This window comes from Leopardus geoffroyi, chromosome C1, assembly GCF_018350155.1.
Source record: "Leopardus geoffroyi isolate Oge1 chromosome C1, O.geoffroyi_Oge1_pat1.0, whole genome shotgun sequence".
In the NCBI taxonomy this organism is placed as follows: domain Eukaryota; kingdom Metazoa; phylum Chordata; class Mammalia; order Carnivora; family Felidae; genus Leopardus; species Leopardus geoffroyi.
The window spans coordinates 72,892,680-72,914,151 of NC_059328.1; the positions used below are offsets into that span (position 1 = coordinate 72,892,680).

A 21,472-nucleotide genomic window follows, 5' to 3' on the forward strand; every position below is an offset into this window, starting at 1 on the left:
GTCAGGTCACGATCTCGCGGTCCGTGAGTTCGAGCCCCGCATCAGGCTCTGGGCTGATGGCTCAGAGCCTGGAGCCTGTTTCCGATTCTGTGTCTCCCTCTCTCTCTGCCCCTCCCCCGTTCATGCTCTGTCTCTCTCTGTCCCAAAAATAAATAAACGTTGAAAAAAAAAATTAAAAAAAAAAAAAATTCCAGTTTTTATAATATGAACATTTTTAGAAATCTTTAAAAATAAAAAGAATTCTAAATATTATAGGTGTTCTTTATTTGAGGAAAAAATTCAAAGCCCAATATATTTTTAAAAATATTCAGCTGCACACAAATTCCCAAATCGATCTGTTCACTGAAAATACTTCAGATAGACAAGTTGCAGATACCATCTAGCTTCCAACTAAAATGTACACACCTTCAAAAGAGAAAGAAATCTTTTCATTCCTTCCTATCAGGTATTCAATGATACCTGATACCTTCTGAAATTGAGTAATGCCCCTTGGGAGAGGGAAGTGGCATGGGATGAAACAATGTGTGAGGCTGGGCTACACAAAATCGTAGAATGAATATAGTGAATCTTTGCAGAACATCAGTTTTACTCAACAGTTTGGAGGGAAAAATATTAATATGAACACACTTATATTGTAGGGTAGAATGTGAAATGTTTGTGGATTATAGGATAATGCATTAGACTCCAGAGACATTCAGGCTTCAGGAAGGATGGCCTGGGTTAAGGGGGTGGGGCCATGCCTGGGTCTGCATATCCACTCTGCCCCAGGTGAAGCACTTGGGCAGGAAATCTGAAGAAGCCTGCTACCCTGGGCGGGGTGCTGTGGAAGACACCAGGATATAATCAACTATGGGACAGGCTCTCAGGGTGCTTCCAATTCAATTGGAGCTAAGATATGTATATAAAATAAATACTGACCTGCCCACGGAACTGTCCCCTGAAAGGACAAAATACATAGACTCATTTTTCAGTAATGTCTAAACCAATGTTTAGAATTCTAGATTTTTACTCCTGTAAAAATTATCAGATTTAACAGAACCTCAGATCTTAAACTTCTTTCTTTTGGGAGCTTTAACCAAGTACTGGGAAATTGTAGAGAAACCCAACTTATCTTACTATTTTTTTTAGAACTTTAATCACACATATTTTATAGTATCAAAAATTCTGATGGTGGGAAAAACATTAAAAAATCAATCTATAAATAAAAGAGATTTAGAATAAAGGGAAGGCCCATGCTACATTAAAACTGAGAAACGTTTGTTCTGATTAAATTGCCATGGCACTTTTGATGGTGATAAAATGAAACTAAAATTACATGCCAAAAATCATTTAACTTTTGAATCTTTCACGTTTTCAACTTTTAGACACTTGGGAATACAAAAATAGTTTTCGTGCTGTCTCCGGCTCCCAGAAAAGATAAAGTATCATCATTTTCTATGTAACCAAGTAGATAGTTTTCAAGTAATTTAGTCACGACTAGTGCTAGCTCTCATAGTGCCTTATGCCAATTGACTACTTTCATGAATATTTAGGAAAAGACATTAGAAGATTAATTAAACACGGCCAATTTGGTATTCTCATTTCATGGCTGAGTGGCTCAAAGCACCCGTCTCATATGCAGATATAACAATACTGAATATTTACTTAACACAAACTCATCACCTTCTAAAATATAATATTCATTACTCGAGACAGATATCAAAATCTAACTCATAATAGTTTAAATTGTGTATCTTAAAAAAATGAAAAATTCATACCAGAAATTCCTAAGTAGATTATATCTGTAACTTTCATTAAACAGTCGTCATGCAAAAGTAATACGCAGGAAAGGGCCTGATGAGACTTGGGGAAATGTAATAGAAGCTACCAAGGATGCAGTATAATAATTCTTTGGCATAATCATGACATCTTAAATTTTTATGATTTATATAATTTGTTATTTTTAATATTACCAGTAAAGCAATCGCCTCACTTCATACTTTAAACTATACAGTAAGAATGTTAAATGCTAATTTACTTTTTATGAAAATATATTAAGCCCTACAAATACTTACACTGTTCATTTTGCAAACAAGTTGACTTTGTTCTTCATTTTTCTTTTTAAGCTCAGTTTCCAGATCTAATATTTTAATCTGTAAAGCCCTCTCTCTAGATGACATTTTCTCTATTTCTTCAGAAACCTATAATTTTCATTAAGAGAGTAAAATAACTAAATATGCTTTCTTTAAAGTATGACTTAAAGACTTGACATAGTTATACTATACCTCTTTTTTCTGAACAGATATTAACTGTATATTAGCTTAATTAGAAAATGTCTCAAGATGTTCTATCTTGAAAAAATACATATAGCATAAGTATGCTTATTTCTCTTTGCAGTTAAAAATATCTGCAAAATTAGCTTGAGATGGAAGAAGTATACACATTTGCACTCCTCTGTGACTTGGGTAGGTGTTTTCCCAATACTGTATTTTTTTAACCTACTGAGGCCAACTTGCCAGTTGCCATCCTACTGTATGGATATTCACCGTGGGGTCTAGAGTGCTGACAGAGCATAGAAGGTTCTCATCCAGTGCTACTCACAGATTGGATGGATGAGATTGGGACAGAGCAAGAGATGTATACACGTCACTCACACACAAGAAACTGTTTTTTCATTCATTCACTTACAAAGTGGTCTGAATTTGAGTTTTCTATTTCTACGATGGTTTATTTTAGCAGAAAGTCTAGCTGAGCTATGTTCATCCAATGATTCAGATATGTGGGAGCCTTTCTGCAAGAATTCTGAGTTGGAGCCAGAAGAGTGAGTGGAGGCAGGGCTAGTTCAGGAGTAAGGAGCTAGTGGGAAGGACTGTCCTCTAACTATATTCCTACTGTAAATTTAGTTCTAAGTTATTGTAAAGTAATTTACAAAAATTTCTTTTGCACAAATTCCAAAGGTGATTGTGAGTGAGGGATGCTCGCAGGATGTAAAGCTGTAGGAGAAAGAGCCCTTGACAATGTCCTCAGTGTGGACAATAGTGACAGGGCAGTGCTGGCACCCTCACCTGGCAGGAACTAGAGACAGCCCCATGTTCCAGTGCAGCAGGAGAGAAAGGAGAACGTAGACGCATCTCTGGGGAACTCTCAACACTTCTGAGAAGGAATCTGAGAACACGTACCATTTCTGAAGTCTACCTAGGCTGAACCCAGGATAAAGGCATTTATTTTCCTCTCAAAGGTTGATGGGGCTGAGAAATCTGGATTACATTCCTACCGTTGGCAATACATTTTGCTACCTAGTTTTTATTCAATGTTGTGCCTTTCAAAGTCAATTTAAATTGGTTTCCCACAATTAAAAAAAATCTAGATAGATAGATAGATGACACTTGCAATGTATGAGCCACACTTCAAGGACATCAGATTTTATCTAACTTATGTGGAACTGCCATTAACAAGTTCGTGAAAGACATGGGTGGAAAAGAGTTTAGAGGGAAAGATTCAGAATTTGGTAGTGGACATGTTAAGTTTGAGATGTTAAGTAGAGATGTCAAGTAAGTAGCAGAAAATCGGAGTCTAGATTTTAGGGAAGAGAGAAACCTGGGGAAGAGATACACATTTGAGAGTCATCATGGTAAAGAGGATCTCTTTTTAGCACCATTTAATCTGATGAGGAAACACATCATCCCCATTTTACTAATTAGGAAACTAAAAGTTTAGAGAAGTGACTCACTCTGGGTCAGGGTGTAATGTCACCCTGAATTCAAACCCAGTCAGAGCCAGAATTCAAACCTAGTGCCTGTTGGAATCCAAAGACCACTTTATGCCCTTTCAAGATTACATTTTCAAATCATTTGATAAATGTATTTTTTCCTTAAGACCCTCCTGAATCATTTCCCAACGCCCCCAGTTAAACTAACGACATCCTCTGGTGTACCTTGCACCCTCCCTCTGTTGTAGCACCTACATGCTGGATGACGTTTGTCTGATTGCCTATTATCTCCCTATTGGACTATGAGTGTCCTGAGAGCTGGGGCGAGGTCTGTTGGAGATGGTAAAAAAGACATGACCTCCAGGTAACCCATGAGCTGGACCTGGGCAATTGGAGGTTCCCCACCTTCTCCCCTGTCCTTGAGGTATGTGTTTTGCTTTCCTTCCCTGCTCCCAGTAGCTGCTCCAGGTAAATAGCCTTGAGAATGAAATGTGACGTTGAGATTTTCTGGTCTGGGTACATGACTGAACCTAGTTAAAGGGTTTCTTTATAAACTTAAGAGTCTGTCAGGTGGCTGTGGAAATCTACTCATCTTGTGGCTGTCCAAGACAACTCTCATGTTCCCTTGCTTATTAAACCTGCCATTTTCCACCCAGGAATGGTGCATCTCTTTCTACGGTCTCTCTCTGCCCTCCACATGTGGGTTTCTGATTACACCAGGGAAACTGCCGATGAGCTTGGGAACTAACAAGGTCTTATTCATCTTTGCATCTCGAATACTAGCAGAGTGCCCAACACACAGTAAGATACTTATTAAATGCGAACCAAATGGATTTAACTGGAATTCAATTTTTCTTTAATTCTTGTATGTATTTATGCAATAATACTAGGCAAAAAGAAAAGGGAGTGGAGCTTTACACCTCACCAGATCCTAACCAAAATGTTCGATAATTTGCACAACTGCTTTTTATTCAAAAAGACAAAACAAAAACAAAAAGGAGGGGGGGAATTCTTTCCATGTTTTCCATCTCTGCCCTCTACCCTGCCACATCATCATTCACCTAGTGAAGTAATTCTGTACCAGTAATACAGCTGTTTAGCTCCAAAAGGGAAAAGTAGGTAAAAAACAAAAATGTAATTGCTCTCTTCACCCTGTCATCAGGATAAAAACAATAACTGTAGGTTTGGTAAGATGAGATATTGTCTGTTTAAAAAGACGACTCTTCGGTAAACTAATTAAAAAGTTTCTAAATAAAGGCCATCTGTACCTTTTGTCTTCCTTCTTCTAAAGCAGCTTCCAGCTGTCTGGCCAATGCTGTATGTTCTGCAGATTTCTCTTCAAACTTAAGATTGCTGTGCTTAAGACATTCTTCTTGGTTTGCCAGTTTCTTTTCAAGCTCTTTATTTTCTGCATCCATCTGTTCTAATTTTCTTTTTGCAGAAAACATATATTTTAAAATTATAGTGTATAGAGAAAAATGTAACACCAATTTTAAGTCAATTTAATACTTACTGTTTAAGGTTTTCACACTTCAACTGAATAAGATAATTTTCCTCTTCCAAAGAAAGCTTTTTTAGAAGATTATGATTTCCATCAACCTAAAAGAAGGGGGGAAAAAGTTTTCTTGGTTATTTTCTTTATAAGCAACTTCCAAAGAAATCTATGTACTTTAGTGTTAGAATAATCATTAAAGAAACAAGAAGGCCTAAATATTATTATTACTCCTACACAGAGAGACTCAAAGAAATAATTACATTTTTAAAACATAAGTTCTTAAATTCCTGATTAAGTTTTTTTTTTTTTAAAAAAAAAACTATGCTGTCTCATAGGAAATCATCTACTAGAAGGTTTTTTCTGAAAGATGGCAATTAAAACATTCTGAACAATGCTTTGTTGAAAAAGGATGTTTATTTTATTAAGTAAATTTGAAGACTAAAAATCATTAATCTCCTATTGTTGCATATTTAGAGTTACTCTTACAGTTTCCTGCTTCATCTCAAGATAGTGAATGATAATTGAACATCTATGAAGTTAACTATGAGTGAAAACTGTATTTGTGAGAAGCAAAGTAAAATGAACAAATCAACCGAAGACAACTTGTTCATGCCAAAACCAAATACTCTTCCCATTGCTTCAAAAGCTATACTTATTTTAAGAAGCCTTGAAAATAATTTTTTTCTCATAATTTAATTTATAATTTGGGTTACCTATGTAGATTTGGCATTCTCCTACAAAAATCTCTTCTCGGGAATTTAAATTTAGCCAAGTTTTATTTGCATGTTTTTTTTAAAAACAGGATGCATTTCAAAATTAAAATCCCGGTTACATTTGGAAGATAGGGAGTTGTTTTTGCAAATAAACAAAAAGACTTGCTACCTCCTTGCATATACTTCTTTGAAAGAGTAATTAATTAAAAAAAATATTTGTAAGAGCTTACTTTGTGCTAGGTATTGAATTAGAAGATGGTATGTGGATTCTCTCTCTCCCTCTCTCTCTTCCCCTGCCCTGCTCATGAGCATACTCTCAAAATAAATTAATTAATTAAAAAAAAAAAAAAAAAAGGAGATGGCTATGTGGTGACTAACAGGGCATCGATGATCCCTGTTCTGATGGGAGTAAAAAAAATAATAATAATTGAGAATAATCCAAATGAATTTGATGCACAATTCTTTTTTTTTTTTTTTTTTAATTTTTTTTTTCAACGTTTATTTATTTTTGGGACAGAGAGAGACAGAGCATGAACGGGGGAGGGGCAGAGAGAGAGGGAGACACAGAATCGGAAACAGGCTCCAGGCTCTGAGCCATCAGCCCAGAGCCTGACGCGGGGCTCGAACTCACGGACCGCGAGATCGTGACCTGGCTGAAGTCAGACGCCTAACCGACTGCGCCACCCAGGCGCCCCTTGATGCACAATTCTAATGAAAATAAATTCTAATTTTTGTATGGTAAATTATGATAATTTAGCCTATCATGATATCAAAAAGATATATGTAAACATAGTATTGCTCATCTCATGCTATTACTGTGTTCTCAAATGTCTAAATACAGATTTACACAAATAAAATGAGCTATTTTAGCTACCAATTTTCCACGATACAATACTATAAGAATAGGTTGCAAAATATTACAGCATCTGTAATAAACTGATAAATTGACTTAAATGGGAGTTAAAAAAAACAAAAAAGCAAAACAAATCAACCCCTGACATGAGTGCCCTCAACTGGTGAAATCACTCCAGAGTATTCCTTTAACGTATCTAGAAGACAGCAAAATGACAGCCGGACACCTGGCCCTGAAGCTCCCTAACGGTGTGCACCTTGTCCGCACATCTCTCCCTGTAGTGCTGCACACTCTCCTGACACTCGTGAAGCCTCCGTTCCGCCGCCGTCACCGAATCGCGGACGTGCTCTAACTCCTTCAGATGAGACTCCGTCTGGCCTCTCATCTGAGTTGGAGCATTAGGGAAATAAGTGCAAGGTCACACATTCAGCATTAATGTCTTCACTACCTTACATACTACATATGCTCGTAATACAATGAGTATTTTAGGTATAATGGTTTTAAACAAAATGATTCAACCAAATAAATACGAATAAACATGAACTTGGACTCTGCCAACTAAGAACATATAACTCAAAAGCGGGCTACAATTTAGTTTGCAAAAAGTCTGTTGAGTAACTAATATAACACTGTATGTTAATTATACTGGGATTAAAATTTAAAAAGTAGTTGAAAATAAGTTTGTTGAGTAAATGCATATAATATTAGCCTGCAGGGAGAATGTTTAACGTACTGAGGAAAGCAAACTTCCTGAATCCTGTAATTTATACTCAGGCATAGTTATTACTAGTAAAGCTAGTGTGGTAGTTTTCTACTACCCAGCCATCAGTCTAAAGTAATCGTCACTCTCTGTCATTCAGTCTTGTAACTCAGATCTTTTAGTCAGAACAGCCTTGCTGCACTCATCTTCGTTCAGGTTGGTGGGGTTTACTATATATTATTTCTAGTTAGCTAATGTCATCAGTACTCAGTAGACTGTAACTTCATTCTTAGTGTTACTATGAGCAAGTCTCCCTAATTTTATCTACATTCATCCCTTTGGCTAGTGCAGTAACTCACTGTGGCATTTTTGCGGAAATGTGACAAGAAGCAAACCTAAGAAATGCTTGCATGGCTAATTAAGAAAAAATAACAAGACATATGGCATTTAGGATGTTTATAGGAAGGAAAAAACAAGAGCCAGACTCTGTCCCTGAGACAGGGAACACCTAGAGCTACCGTGCATCACCTGGCACTCTTGATCACAAAAGGTCAAGCAAGAACAAAGTGTACCTCTGGGTCCCCAAACATCTAAGAGCCCATGAGAAAACCATGAGAGTCAACAGTGGAAAAGGAAAAATCTCATCTCAAAAAATGACTTTTCTAGGGGCACCTGGGTGGCTCAGTCAGTTAGTGTCTGACTCTTGATTTTGGCTCAGGTCATGATCTCACATTTCATGGGTTCAAGCCCCATGTCAGGCTCTGTGCTGACAGTGCACATCCTGCTTGGGATTCTCGCTCTGTCTCTCTCTCTCTGTCCCTCCCCTCCTTGTGTTCCCTCTCTCTCTCAAAAGTAAATAAACTTAAAAAAAAAATGAATGGAAATTTCTTAAAAAAAAAAAAAAAAGACTTCTGGTTTAATACCAGTTAGAAGACATTGTGACCTTGTGGTATCTGAAAATTACAGGCTTCTGCCCCATCAGCCTTTTGAACAGGTTTTTTTAATAGGCTTTTTATTTACAGTGCTGCTTAGCAAAAGAGGAGACCTTTGCAGTGGTATGTCTCATGAGAAAAAGAGACGAACACGTGAAATGCTAGACATGCTGCTAAAAATAGGTGAAAAGTAATTCTAAGAAAGTAGTCAGTTGCATGTTAGGTGGGCTATCTTTATCTCTGTTTAACTAGCAGAATGCCCACTCTGGCTGACCTCTTCTTCACACTCATGCCTCACTCAGACATCTCGATCCCAAATGTGGGGGCAACCCAGAGACAGTCACCTTATTATACTCAGTTGGAAGTGACTGGTAACATCCCATGATCTCTCCAGCTAGGAGTCAGTGTCCTAGGACTTCCACTGCTTCCTTACCAAAACAACATGACAAGACCCAAAGAGGGATGAGGTTTCATTTAAAAAGTTAAAAATATTCGCAAAAACATCCTAACTTGCCAACACTGGCCTTCCCCTCATTCTGTTGCAATGGGGTGACAAAGGGAAATGATGCTGTTTTTTTAATATTATTTTTCCTCCAGAAATTCTCTAGATTTAGCAGAGAATATTTACTTTGCTTTTTAGACACAAAAGATTTAGTACCAGAAACAAAAAGGTGGGATTAAAAATGAGAGATATTCAAGTTTGCATATTTATGGTTGAGGAAGCTCAGGGATTAAGTGATAACCATTTTTTTTTTTTGAGCTATGTTAAGTCTGCTCTTATATCAGAAAAATTAAACATTTATGCTGTTTTCAAAATATTAAGGAAAAAGTAAAAAAATAATTCATACAAACATTTCAAGCCTGGAAGAAACATTATCTCTTTAGAAAACAAACTCCTACAGAGATTTAAGACAGATAATTCCTAGGTCTAAACTAGAGAAAACAACCACAATGAAAGAATAGGTATAGTACTCATAAAGTACAAAACGTATAAATAAAATATTATTTTATTGCTTAAAACATCAAACTCACCTTCTCTAACTTTTTATTTTTGTTTTTTGTTATTAGGTTATTTTCATGTAGCAAATTTTCACATCTGCTTTTCACCATTTCAGCTGCTTCTTGCAACTTTTGTATCTGAAAATAGAGTAACGTATTTTATTATTAAGACCACAATGTAAGGGCACCTGGGTGGCTCAGTCTGACTCTTTGTTTTCAGATCAGGTCATGATCTCAAGGTTCGTGAGTTTGAGCCCTGCATCAGGCTTTATGTTCATTGCATGGAGCCTACTTTGGATCTTCTGTCTCCCTCTTTCTGGCCCTCCCCTGATCATGATCTGTCTCTCAAAAATAAATAAATGTTAAAAAAAAAAAAAAGACTATAATGTAAAATAAAAAGCAAATCATTATTTCCCTATCAATACCCTCAGTATCTTTATCTAATGTTATTCCTGCTTTACTATAAGAATAGATCAGTGCTCTATTCCAAACTACAATCCTTTTATGACTTATCTGTCTTTTCCCATCAATACTTCTAGTCTCTCCCCTTAAGACTGAATATTAGAGAGATCTATACTTGCAGGTCAATGAACTTTAAGAAGAACTAAAAAAAATAATAAAAAAAATCTGAAGACTAAGGAGTAATTGAAATATGCTGACATGTATGTCCATATGCATATTTATTTGGGAAGAGTCAGATTTATTACAACAAAATAAAATGCATTTTTGTTTTTTTTAAAAAAAAAGAACATTTGATCCAAACTATACCAATTATTTTACCAATTCCATACCAATTATTTTACACTCCAAAATTTAAAAATGCTCAAAAAAAAAAAAAAAAGAAAATCTAAGCACTTCATACAAAGCCCAGAGCCTAGAACATGCACAGTATTCTTGCTGAGGGATTAAAGCCAAACACACAGCTGGAGGATACAGATGTCATTCTCCATAATGTGTCCCGCAGTCCACTACGGCCTCCATCTTACCTCTGGTCTGGTAAGCTCCACATGACTGCAATATATATTCTTTAAGTTTATTTTTATTTATTTTGAGAGAGAGAGAGTGCAGGGGAGGGGTAGACAGAGAGGGAGAGGGAGAGAATCCTAAGGAGGCTCCATGCTATCACCGTGCAGCTCAATGCAGGACTTGAACTCATGAACTCTGAGATCATGATTTGAGCTGAAACCAAGAGTCAGAAACTCAACCAACTGAATCGCCCAGGAGCCCCATGACTACAATATTCTAACTGGATGTCTCAACTTCATTTTCCCATCTAAACCATCCAGATGTACTTCCTTCCTACCTATCTACACAATGCCCTGCTTAAGCTTTTACCTTTAGTTCATTATTCTTTAATTAAAATGCTCTCTCATCCAGTAAAATCAAGCTCTTTATTGACTAGTCTGTTACCATTGTTCAAGGACCTGCATAAGTCCCATCTTCTCATACATATTTTCTTGAATACTACATTTCCAAAACATAAGGTTTTCTATAAATTGCCACTGAACACATGCTGTATTCCATATATATTTTCATATGTTCTTTTCCAGGTCTTTCATGTGACTAAATCAGAATTTTACTTTTTTTATTGGGAAAGAGGGAGTGTTGAGCTTTAATGACCCTAGAAGGGAGTCATTATTCTACATCAATACCATGATATATTTAAGATGACAAATAAATATAACTAAGTTTAACAAGATTGTACCTAAGGTTTACATTACACCTACGTAATTAATTTTAGATTGACTTTTAATTTTTTTAAATGTTTATTTATTTTTGAGAGAGACAGAGCACGAGCATGGGAGGGGCAGAGAGAGAGAGGGAGACACAGAATCCAAAGCAGGCTCCAGGCTTTGAGCTGTCAGCACAGAGCCCGACACAGGGCTCGAACTCACAAACTATGAGATCATGACCTGAGCCAAAGCCAGGTGCTTAACCGACTGAGCAACCCAGGTGCCCCTAGATCTACTTTTAGGAATACCCAGTATATACACAGTCAATGCATGAATCAGGAATCAGCAGAATCATCTACTTATAAAAATATACGAGGCGTTAAGAAATAGATGGGACATATATTCTATCACAAAATAATAGCTCCACCTTAATTTAGATCATTAAAAATGCAGTGTTTTAAACTGTCTACAAAATTTAACATTAAAATGAATGCAATAGTCACCTGAGTTTTATATACTTCAATAAGGGCTTTCTGTTGTTTTTCTACTTCTTGCAATTCTAAGAGTTCATTTTCAACAGAAACAACCTCATCCTTCAAAGCAGCAAGGGTAGTCTAGCAAAGAATATATAAATAGATTTTATAAATCATTAGAATTCACTTATACTCTGGTGCTACAGGGTTATAAAAACATAACTCATTTATCAACAAAGTTAATAACATAATTATCTTTATTGCATAAAATTACCATTTAAATTTAAGAAGTTTAAAAAGTTAGTAATAATGAATAACTATAATAAGACTTATGTAAGACATATATTTTTAAAACTTTTAAAATTTCCTGACAAAGAAAGACTTGGAAAATAGAAAGACCATGTTCTTTGATGGGAAGACTCAATACTAGTGACATATCAGTTTTTTCAAAACAATAACACTTTAAGTGCAATTTCAACCAAAAATACAACAGTTGGGAGGAGGGGGAATATAACAAAATTAATTTTAAAATTCATATGGAAAAATAAATGGGAAAGACTAATACAATTCTGAAAGAAATACTAAGGTAGAGAATCTCAGTACTTACTAGATATTAGGATGTATAAAGAACTAAAATTTTTAAGTTTACTGTGTGTGTATGTGTATGTAAATATACATATACATATATATATAATATATATATATATATATTTAATTTTAGAATTTAAAAGTCAATGTTAAAGACAAAGAAAAATACACCAAAATTATATTTAGTATATGATAAAGGTTGAATTTTTAAGTCAATGAGAAAAATGTGGATCACTAAATAATGGTAATAAGACAACTGTTTAATTATTAGAAATAAAATAGATTAACTATTTAACTCCACCCAATATTATTTTTTGTATTTATTTTTACAAAATATATTTATATACTTACTTAAAATAAAGCTTTAAAATTTTTCACAGAAGATACAGCTAAAATTTTGATCTTAGGATAGCAAAACCCTTACTAAGCATAGAATCAAAAAAAGATATCAAGCATTCTAAGGGTTTGGGATTTTACCTTCCAAGTTTACAAGTTAGCCTGGAACAGTTTCATGGATGCTAGCAAAGGATGTGAGACTCCTGGGTCAGAGACACAAAACTTCATTGCAGCAATAGCAGTAGCCAGATGCCAGATTTGCGGTAGCTTCCTAAGCCCCAGCTCCCACAGGGCAACACTGTGAGGGCCAGATGACACTCACACCTTTCAGGGGAGGCACTACAGAGGCGCAGCCCTGAGTTTAGGGAACCCAGATCTCTCATAACAGGCAGTAAGCATGTCTGCCCTTTGGTATGGAAAACATTGCTATCTCCAAGGATGTCCATTATACAAACATCCTTGAAAAGATAGTCTGGATCTCAAGCAGTCAGTCCTTTTTACTTGTAAGATATGCAGAAATGTGACAGACTCAACAGAAGCCATAAAAGAAAAAAAATATGTATACATACATATGTGTAAATGCATCTCCCCGAACTTCATTGCCCCCTCGAAAAATTTAAGAGGCAAACAAAATGTAAAAGAGAATAACAAATTATGACAAAAGATTAATACCTGAGTTCTTACATGTTAATTAGAAAAAAGACCTAAAGGATAATGAGTAGGTAATTCATAAAGGCAGAAACGTAAATGATCAATAAATACATGAAAAAACATATTTACTGGTCATTAAAACATACTCTGGGCACTGGATATTCTTCTATTAATGAAGAAAAGAAACAAAAAATCCCTTCCTTCATGGGGCTCACATACCCCATGTATAGAAAGACAAAAACAAGGGATAGACGAACGCAAAACAAGAACATGAAGTAAAACACACCCTACATGAACTGTGGATGGGCCAGGGAGGTCTCCAGAAGGGACTTTTGTGCAAACACTGAAAGTGTGGGTCTTTGAGGGGAGGGAATTCCCATAGAGCAAGGCAACGGTGGGAGAAGCCCTGGCCAGTCAGGGAAAAACTGTAAGAAGGCCAATGTGGCAGGAAGGGAGAAACCAAAGGGGATAGTGGAAAGATGAGGCCCGAGAAGTAATGGATAGCCAGGTGGAATAATGCTTTGTAGGTATTTATTAACCAGGTATCACTGGAGGGTTTGGGTGGAGCAGTGACATGGTGTGACTTACATTTTTATGGGAACGACTCTACTGCTGCACTGTAATCTGAGTGCAGGTGCAAGGGTGGAAATAAAGAGGTGTTGGGAAGTCACTGTAACTGTGAGACATGCTGGTGGCTTAAACCAGGACAGTAGCAGTGGTGCTGGGGAGAGATGGTCAAATCCTAGATCTATCTGTAGTAGATCTGCTGACAGACCGGAAGCAGATGGGAGAGAAAGGAGTCAAGGATGACACCAGGTAAAAGAAGGGTGATTGCTGTTACCTGAGATGAGGACAACTGTAGGATGAGCTATTTGGGGGAATACAGAAGCTCTATTTTTGTTGTTGTTGTTGTTGTTGATTTTCCAGAGGGGTGGGGAGGAGGGGCAGAGAGAGAGGGAAACAGAGGATCTGAAGCAGGTCCTGCACTGAAAGCAGACAGCCCAATGCAGGGCTCAAACTCACGAACTGTGAGATCATGACCTGAGTGGAAGTCTGACACGTAAGGGCTGAGCCACCCAGGTGCCCCTACAGGAAGTCTATTTTAAACATGCTAACTTTGAGACACCTATTAAATACCCAAGTGGAAATTTCAAGTAGGCAGTAGAATACTTGTCTGGAATTCGGGGGCAAGGTCTAGGCTAGAGATATAAATGAGAGCCCCCAGAATATACCTGGTACTTAAAGCCCCAGCACTAGATGAGATCATCTATCAAATTTGGAGAGATCTCTTTTAAAATTGTCTAGCACTGGAAAAAATATAGGGACCCAATTATGATGGGTAATTTGGAAATATATAACACCAACACTAAAAATGAGCCTTCCTTTTGACCATATAATTACAGTTCTATCCTAAATGTATCCTAAGAAAACAGATATGCAAAAAGACTCAAGGAAACCGTCCACATTTTTATTTATAGCAGCAAAACACTGGAAGTGGTCCAAAATCCCCAAAACTATATGCTAAAATAGTAACTTTAGTTTCATTTATGAGATCACAAGAGATTTTTAAATGTTTCCCTTTATGCGTTTCTGTTTTTCCAACTCTTTATAATGAACAAATAGAACTTATAACCATCCAAATAAACTCTTGCAATTTCAAGAGAAGAGGTCACTGGGTCTTGAAACCAATATCAGCTCAATTTTTTTTTTCATTTGAAACATTAAAATCTAAAATTATTCTGGTCACTAAAAGTAACAAAATACAGCATCTAGGCAATTTTGCATTGCAAATAACATATGCCAAACACACCTAAACTTCTTTCCTTAAACAAAACCCAGAGAATAATCAATTAAAAATACATTTGCAAATTATTCATAGGATGTAAGATATAAATTTTAACCCAATGATTTTTATACCAGGTAATTTAAAATTAATTCCATTTACCACGTGATTAAAAATTAGCTTCATAATGGATGAAATATTGATTATGCTAATCCTTTCTCTCTGAAGGCTATCAAGGAAATTAAGGAAATAAACATAATAAATAATATTGTTTCCTCTTCCAAGAAAAAACATTTTAAACATTCATTCAATAAATATTGAGACCTCAGTGTATGTCACACCTTCCCTGGGCATTCTGGGCACACAAAGATGGGAGTTGATAAAGAGAGATTCATCCTAATTGAAAAGACTGTGGGGGAAGTAGCATTTGAGCTGAACTAAGGCAGTTCTGAGATATCACCAGGAAAAATAATTCCAAACTGGAAATACAGTAAAACTATAGGAATAGAGGAAAACATGAATAAATTGCAGAAAATAATGAGTATTCATATTTGGCTAGAGCCCAGGATAACTAGAAGACTATATTCCCCAGTCTCCCCTGCACCTAGTTGGGGCCATGTACCTGAATAAGTAGAAGGTAGAGTGGTACGGAACTTACAGGAATCCTCCCTGAGAGGAAGTGAAACAGGAGATGAAAAAAAAGGGGGAGGAAATAATTCATCTTTTTCCCCTTGCATCCTTCTGCTCGAAACTTGGCTATGACTGGCGCTTCAGTAGTCATTTTAGATCATGAGGGTCATAACCTAGGAATGGTAATGGGGAGAGCTAAAAAGAGGCTAGGTTCTCTGATGCCATATCAGCTTTGAGCTGCCAACTCTGGCCTTCTTTTACATAAAGAGATTCTTTTCTGTGTTCTATTTACTATCCTCCAAAAATTGTATTAAAAAACTGAAAAGGATGCCGTCATCTTTAATCAAGTCTCATCTGGTTACATGTATCTCTAATTGAGAACTCAAACATTTTTTTCTCAGAAAGTATAAAAAAACTTCTCCATTTTTCTCTGGTACACATACAAACCAATCACCCCTTGGATTTGATTAAGTTGGAAAATTCTTTCTGGTTATGAAGCAGCCAAGAACATACTTTCTGGTTTCAAACAAACCAGGCCTGAGGTTACATCCTATCGTAACCATGACACCTAGAAAAAAATCTTACACATTAAAGTTAATGTAATTTTGGATGATTCAACAGATAAAATTGGAGAACAAAGAGTTTTTTAAAAAGTTGAAACAGTTGTTCAACCTCACAAGTCTTATTTAATATTGCTGAAAACAACTTAACACATATCTGTGTATACAACTATAAACACAAATCTATACACAAGTATGTGTCTACATGTGTATGTACAGATATATAGAATATATATATATATCTATGATATATATAGAATATATATATATCTATGATATATATAGAATATATATATATCTATGATATATATATAGAATATATATATATCTATGATATATATATAGAATATATATATCTATGACATATATAGAATTTATATATCTATGATATATATATAGAATATATATATCTATGATATATATCTATGATATGAATATATAGTTTTGGAAGTTGCATATTATAATGATACTCTAATACCCTGACAAACATAAAGGACAAAATGACACAACAGCACTATCCTAAGCATGCTGTTATTTCCAGCTACTTCTACTATGTTGTCATTAGACAATATATACACATACACACAGGAACACATATTACCTTTAACTTTGTATTCTCAAGATTCAGAGTTTCATTTTCATATTCAACTGAGTGAAGTTTTCTAAGAATTTCTTCACATGAATTTTTACCAACGTCTTCTACTTTCTTCAGGTCTTCCAAAAGATTAGTAATTTGCCTTTGTGAGATAAATGATATATTTCATAAAAGTCACAGAAACTTTCATTTAAATAATGCTTTTTAAGTGTGCTTATGAAATTATTTTGGTAGGGTGCACTGTTTCAAAAGTTAATACAAGCCATGGACCAAGGTAAACAGGAAGCAGTTATCTATCAGGTTACTACCTGAGTAACACTGATTAGCAATTATTACCCATCGATGAAGCCAATGAGAAATTACACAACGTTCTCTTCACTATTCAATAAAATGTCTAAATTGTCATCCAAAGGTAGTCTGTCTGTCTCTCATTCACACACATGCACATACATATACACAATCTCAGGGACAAAGTTAAATAAAAGGCTCAAGTGAGGCAATACTTCACCTTTAGAAGCAAATGATACATGCTAGTTTACAATGATAAAACTGAAGAGAACATACAGAAGATAAAACATTTAAAAACAGATATTCAGGGTTCATTATTGTTAATCAGTAATAAATTTGAATAAAAGATATGCATTTTGAATCACTGATTTTTCTTTGTTACATAATTCAGGCACTTAAAGGAACAATAACTTTTAGGACTTTGAAACCATTTATGATTTTATTGTAAACTCCGTTATATATTTTTATACATTCTTGCTCAGTAGAGAAATATTACTTCCATTTTAAGACAAAGTAGTGTTAACATTTACTGCAAATAATAGATGACATATACTCAAATACTAAATTTTAACCTACAAAGTTCAAAATGTGAACACCAATGCACTTTTTTTTAATGTTTATTTTATTTATTTTTGAGAGACAGAGAGAGAGAGAGCGTGCACAAGCGGAAAAGGGGCAGAGAGAGAAAGAGACAGAGAATCCTAAGCAGGCTCTGCACTATCAGTACAGAGCCAGATGTGGAGCTCAAACTCCCAAACCATGAGATCATGACCTGAGCCAAAATCAAGTGTCAGACGCTTAACCGACTGAGCCACCCAGGCCCCCTAGCCAATGCACTTTTTAATGGGTAATCATTTTATTGCATTTTTGTAATAGAATAAGAAAAGTTTACAAAATTATAAATAGCAAGAATATCAAATCATACGGACAACCTTTACCACATGTAACCCAGAAGAACCAAAATGCAAACCACTTAAAAGAGGAAAGAACTAAAAACACTTATTAAACACTAAAGAGTTTCTAAATTTTTTTCTTACTTTTTCATTGTTTCAATCTGAACTTCCAATTCAGTTTTTTCTATTACAATTTTCTCATAATGACTTTTCCAGGCATTGGAAGCTGAAATTGTTTCGGACAGCTTGGCTTCCTAAAAAATACATCAAGTACTCATCTTGTAATTAAATAACACTTTGGTTTTGTGCAGAGCCCTAAACACAAATACAACATAAACAAGGAAATGCTCATCTTATAAAGGATGGAACTCTTGATACAGAAAATTTTAGAGTACAACTCCGAACATAGGAAGCTTTTAAAGTAAACATTGATAGTATCTTTAATTAGTATTGCTTTATATGCACACAGTGGTAGTTCTAACACATTTTAAGGATGTTAATATAACTATTTTCAAACAATGTTTCATAATTAATGAGGATAAATTCCTTCCTATTTCCTGAACTTTCATTTTGCATTCTATGTATAGAAGATGTTGACAACCACATAAGCATCAAAGGAGAAAGAAGTCCTCAATGGTAAATACAGAAACTCTCTGCTCGGGGCGCCTGGGTGGCGCAGTCGGTTAAGCGTCTGACTTCAGCCAGGTCACGATCTCGCGGTCCGTGAGTTCGAGCCCCGCGTCGGGCTCTGGGCGGATGGCTCGGAGCCTGGAGCCTGTTTCTGATTCTGTGTCTCCCTCTCTCTCTGCGCCTCCCCCATTCATGCTCTGTCTCTCTCTGTCCCAAAAATAAATAAACGTTGAAAAAAAAAAAAAAAAGAAACTCTCTGCAATTTCACAATTCCACAGCATTTAGTAATGCTTATTATGGATAAATAAATGCCTTATTTCTCATTGCTATGATGATGTCAAGCTGTTTTGTAGAGGTCACTCCCATTGGCCTTCAGATACTGTTACTGTTAGCAAAGAGATGAAAATTATAGTGATGGCTTTATCCATTTTGAATGTGAGCTCCCAGACGTAGATTTTTGTCTGTTTCATTCATTGCTAGGGCCTGGAATAGTGCCTGCCATAAAGAAGACTCTCAATAAATAGCTGTCAAATGAATCTACCCTTTACAAACCCACCTAGTGAGCTACAGTCTCTGTGCCCCCTGCCCACATTCTATAGAACAACAAACTCACTAGGAAGACAACAGCGCCAAGAATTATTAATCAGAAGATCCAGAAGAAGCAATGATAGCCACTGATATTTATTGGGGGCTTTTTTCCTTACTTCCATCATTCAACTACTTTTTTGGCTTACCCTTTTTTTATAGTAATATTGTTGATACACTGAATAAAGCCTAGTATTCTGCTTTCATATTTTATGTAAAAAGAATTTTAGGTTGCACTATGAAGTTTAAGTTGGACTGTGTGTGTGTGTGTGTGTGTGTGTGTGTGTGTGAAGTGTAAGTTGGATAATATACTATAACATAAAGATTCTTAGAAATTGTATCCGTAAAATAAATGCTATGAAGAAAATTTAAGACATGATACGATAGTTGGGGGACTACTTTAAACAGAGTGGTCAAGGAAGGCCCCTCTGAAGAGATGTCAGTTACAAAGATAACTGAATGATTAAAAAAAGAACCAGCTATTGTGAACCCGAGAAGAACATTACAGCCAGAGATAACAGCAAACAACAAATCTCTATGCATTAGAGGAATAGAAAGTAGGCCAATATGGCAAAAAATGTAGGACGGTGATATGAGATAATAATATTGCCCATCTCCTATTTCATAGTTAAGGAAACAGAAGGTTAGAGAGGTTGGGTGCCTTACCCAAAGTCACAAGGTTCACAAGTGGAAGAGCCCTCCTATACTGTGATCTGGAGCAGAAGCGACATGATGCTATTTAAATAGGAAAACCCCAAGGATGTGAAGGGCTTGATTGGCTTTCACCACTCAATAACACTTCAGGTATTCAACTAAGTCTTATAACCTTCTGGATTTTGAACTTATTCCTCAATTCTTTTTGTCTAGATAAATTCTTCTGAATGTAGATCATCTTTAAATGTTAACACCTGAGCTTATAAAATATTAAGCTGCTTTGTTTACACAGAGTTTATACAAGTCTGCTTTCAATTCTAAAAGATCCTAATGCTATAAGCCTTAACATAAGTTCTTACGAGGTCCAATACCAGTGAGACATTAAAAAGAGTAAATATTTTATTAACTGCTAATTGAAGAAATATAATAATTCATCAAAAACAACAAAGTACTAAGTCCAATTTTCAACTTTGCACTACACCCAAAGATAACTTTCACATGGTGTGTTTACGTCAGCAAATGGTTTTAAGTGCATTACAGAGTTCAAATGAAGTGAATTGCTGAATGAAGTCATATGGTTTAATAACATAAATCAGCATTTCCCAAACTGGTGTTCCTTAGAACCCATTCCAAGAGTTGTTTTGTGGGTAAAACAAGAGTTCTGTGGTTAATAAGTGGTGAGAAACTATGAGTTCAATACTCCTCATTATTGTTTTACTTTACTGAAGGCCTACTCAGGGCCTTTAATATGCTAATGTATACTGTCCGCTTCCAAGGGGGAATGTGTATGAAGCATTACCCTTAGTTTGCATTAGATGCTTTGGGACACATTTAATATATCCTTTAATAAAGTTCCCAAGGAAAGACTGATAAATTTCAATATGCAAATGTGACATTTTATATAATCTTTCAAAATAAAGACTAAAGCAACAGAGTAAAGTTTTTCTACTGTCAGTAGCATTAAGAGAAGAATAAGATTTATATTAAGCATTATGACATTAACTACATAAACTAAGTACATAGGACAGTAAACAAAGAATGTATATATACTTACCCGATCTCCAATTTGGGAAGTAAGGTTTTCCATGTCTCCAGTAAAGTGTTTAAGCCTTTGTTTGTAAATTTTAGATGCCTTTTTTAGAGCTATAGTTTTTTGCCTACTTGATTCTTTCATTGCTACAGCTTCATGCTTACTCTTTCTCAGTTCTAAGTTCCATTCAGTTATCTTGGTTTCTAAGCTCTAAAAAATATATATATTAGTAATATTTAAATTATTTTGGAACTCGATCTTTATGTAACATTATAAACATATATAATCTTCCATGGATTTTATCAAAAGGATTAATCATAGGATTAATAACAAGCATAACAGTAAAGAAAGGTAGTTTTACCATTGTTTATTTGTAACCAGTTGTAGAATGATAATTTAAAATATATAAGCCTACAGAAAACTAATCCTATTCTTATTAAAGGTACTAATATTGGTGATTATGGCACAAGCATTTTCTTAAAACTTTTGTAATTAACTAGAACTTTCAAAAATTTCACATCTAGAATATTATACATAGTACTAGTTATGAAAATCAAAAAAACATAATTGAGCTGGAGACAATTCAAACAAGATACACAAAGCTTAAAGAAATCAGTAGCTCCCTACACACATTAGGACTCTTTAGTTGAAATGATAAAGGCTTAAAGGACATATGATCAAAATCTGTAGACCACAAAAGATACAGATGAGATAAACACAGGC

General features: G+C 35.4%; 1 protein-coding gene across 17 annotated transcripts in view; it reads right to left on the reverse strand.

Annotated features, from left to right (window-relative positions):
* Positions 1-21,472, reverse strand: part of ODF2L (outer dense fiber of sperm tails 2 like) — a 169,725-nt gene that overhangs the window by 133,385 nt on the left and 14,868 nt on the right. For 7 of the 17 annotated variants that reach the window (XR_006712428.1, XR_006712427.1, XR_006712430.1 and 4 more), the window contains exons 7-14: positions 20,774-20,959; positions 17,995-18,104; positions 16,676-16,811; positions 11,557-11,667; positions 9,414-9,518; positions 6,976-7,134; positions 5,202-5,287; positions 4,957-5,119 (exon numbers count right to left, since the gene is read on the reverse strand). Coding sequence is in view for 11 of the 17 variants with exons in the window: in XM_045478133.1 (XP_045334089.1) it covers positions 4,957-5,119; positions 5,202-5,287; positions 6,976-7,134; positions 9,414-9,518; positions 11,557-11,667; positions 16,676-16,811; positions 17,995-18,104; positions 20,774-20,959 (1,056 nt within the window). In the remaining 6 variants the exon portion in view is untranslated. Of the gene's footprint in view, positions 1-918; positions 938-2,054; positions 2,181-4,956; positions 5,120-5,201; positions 5,288-6,975; positions 7,135-9,413; positions 9,519-11,556; positions 11,668-16,675; positions 16,812-17,994; positions 18,105-20,773; positions 20,960-21,472 lie in introns of all 17 variants that reach the window. The other 10 variants (XM_045478137.1, XM_045478131.1, XM_045478132.1 and 7 more) reach the window with 4 other exon arrangements.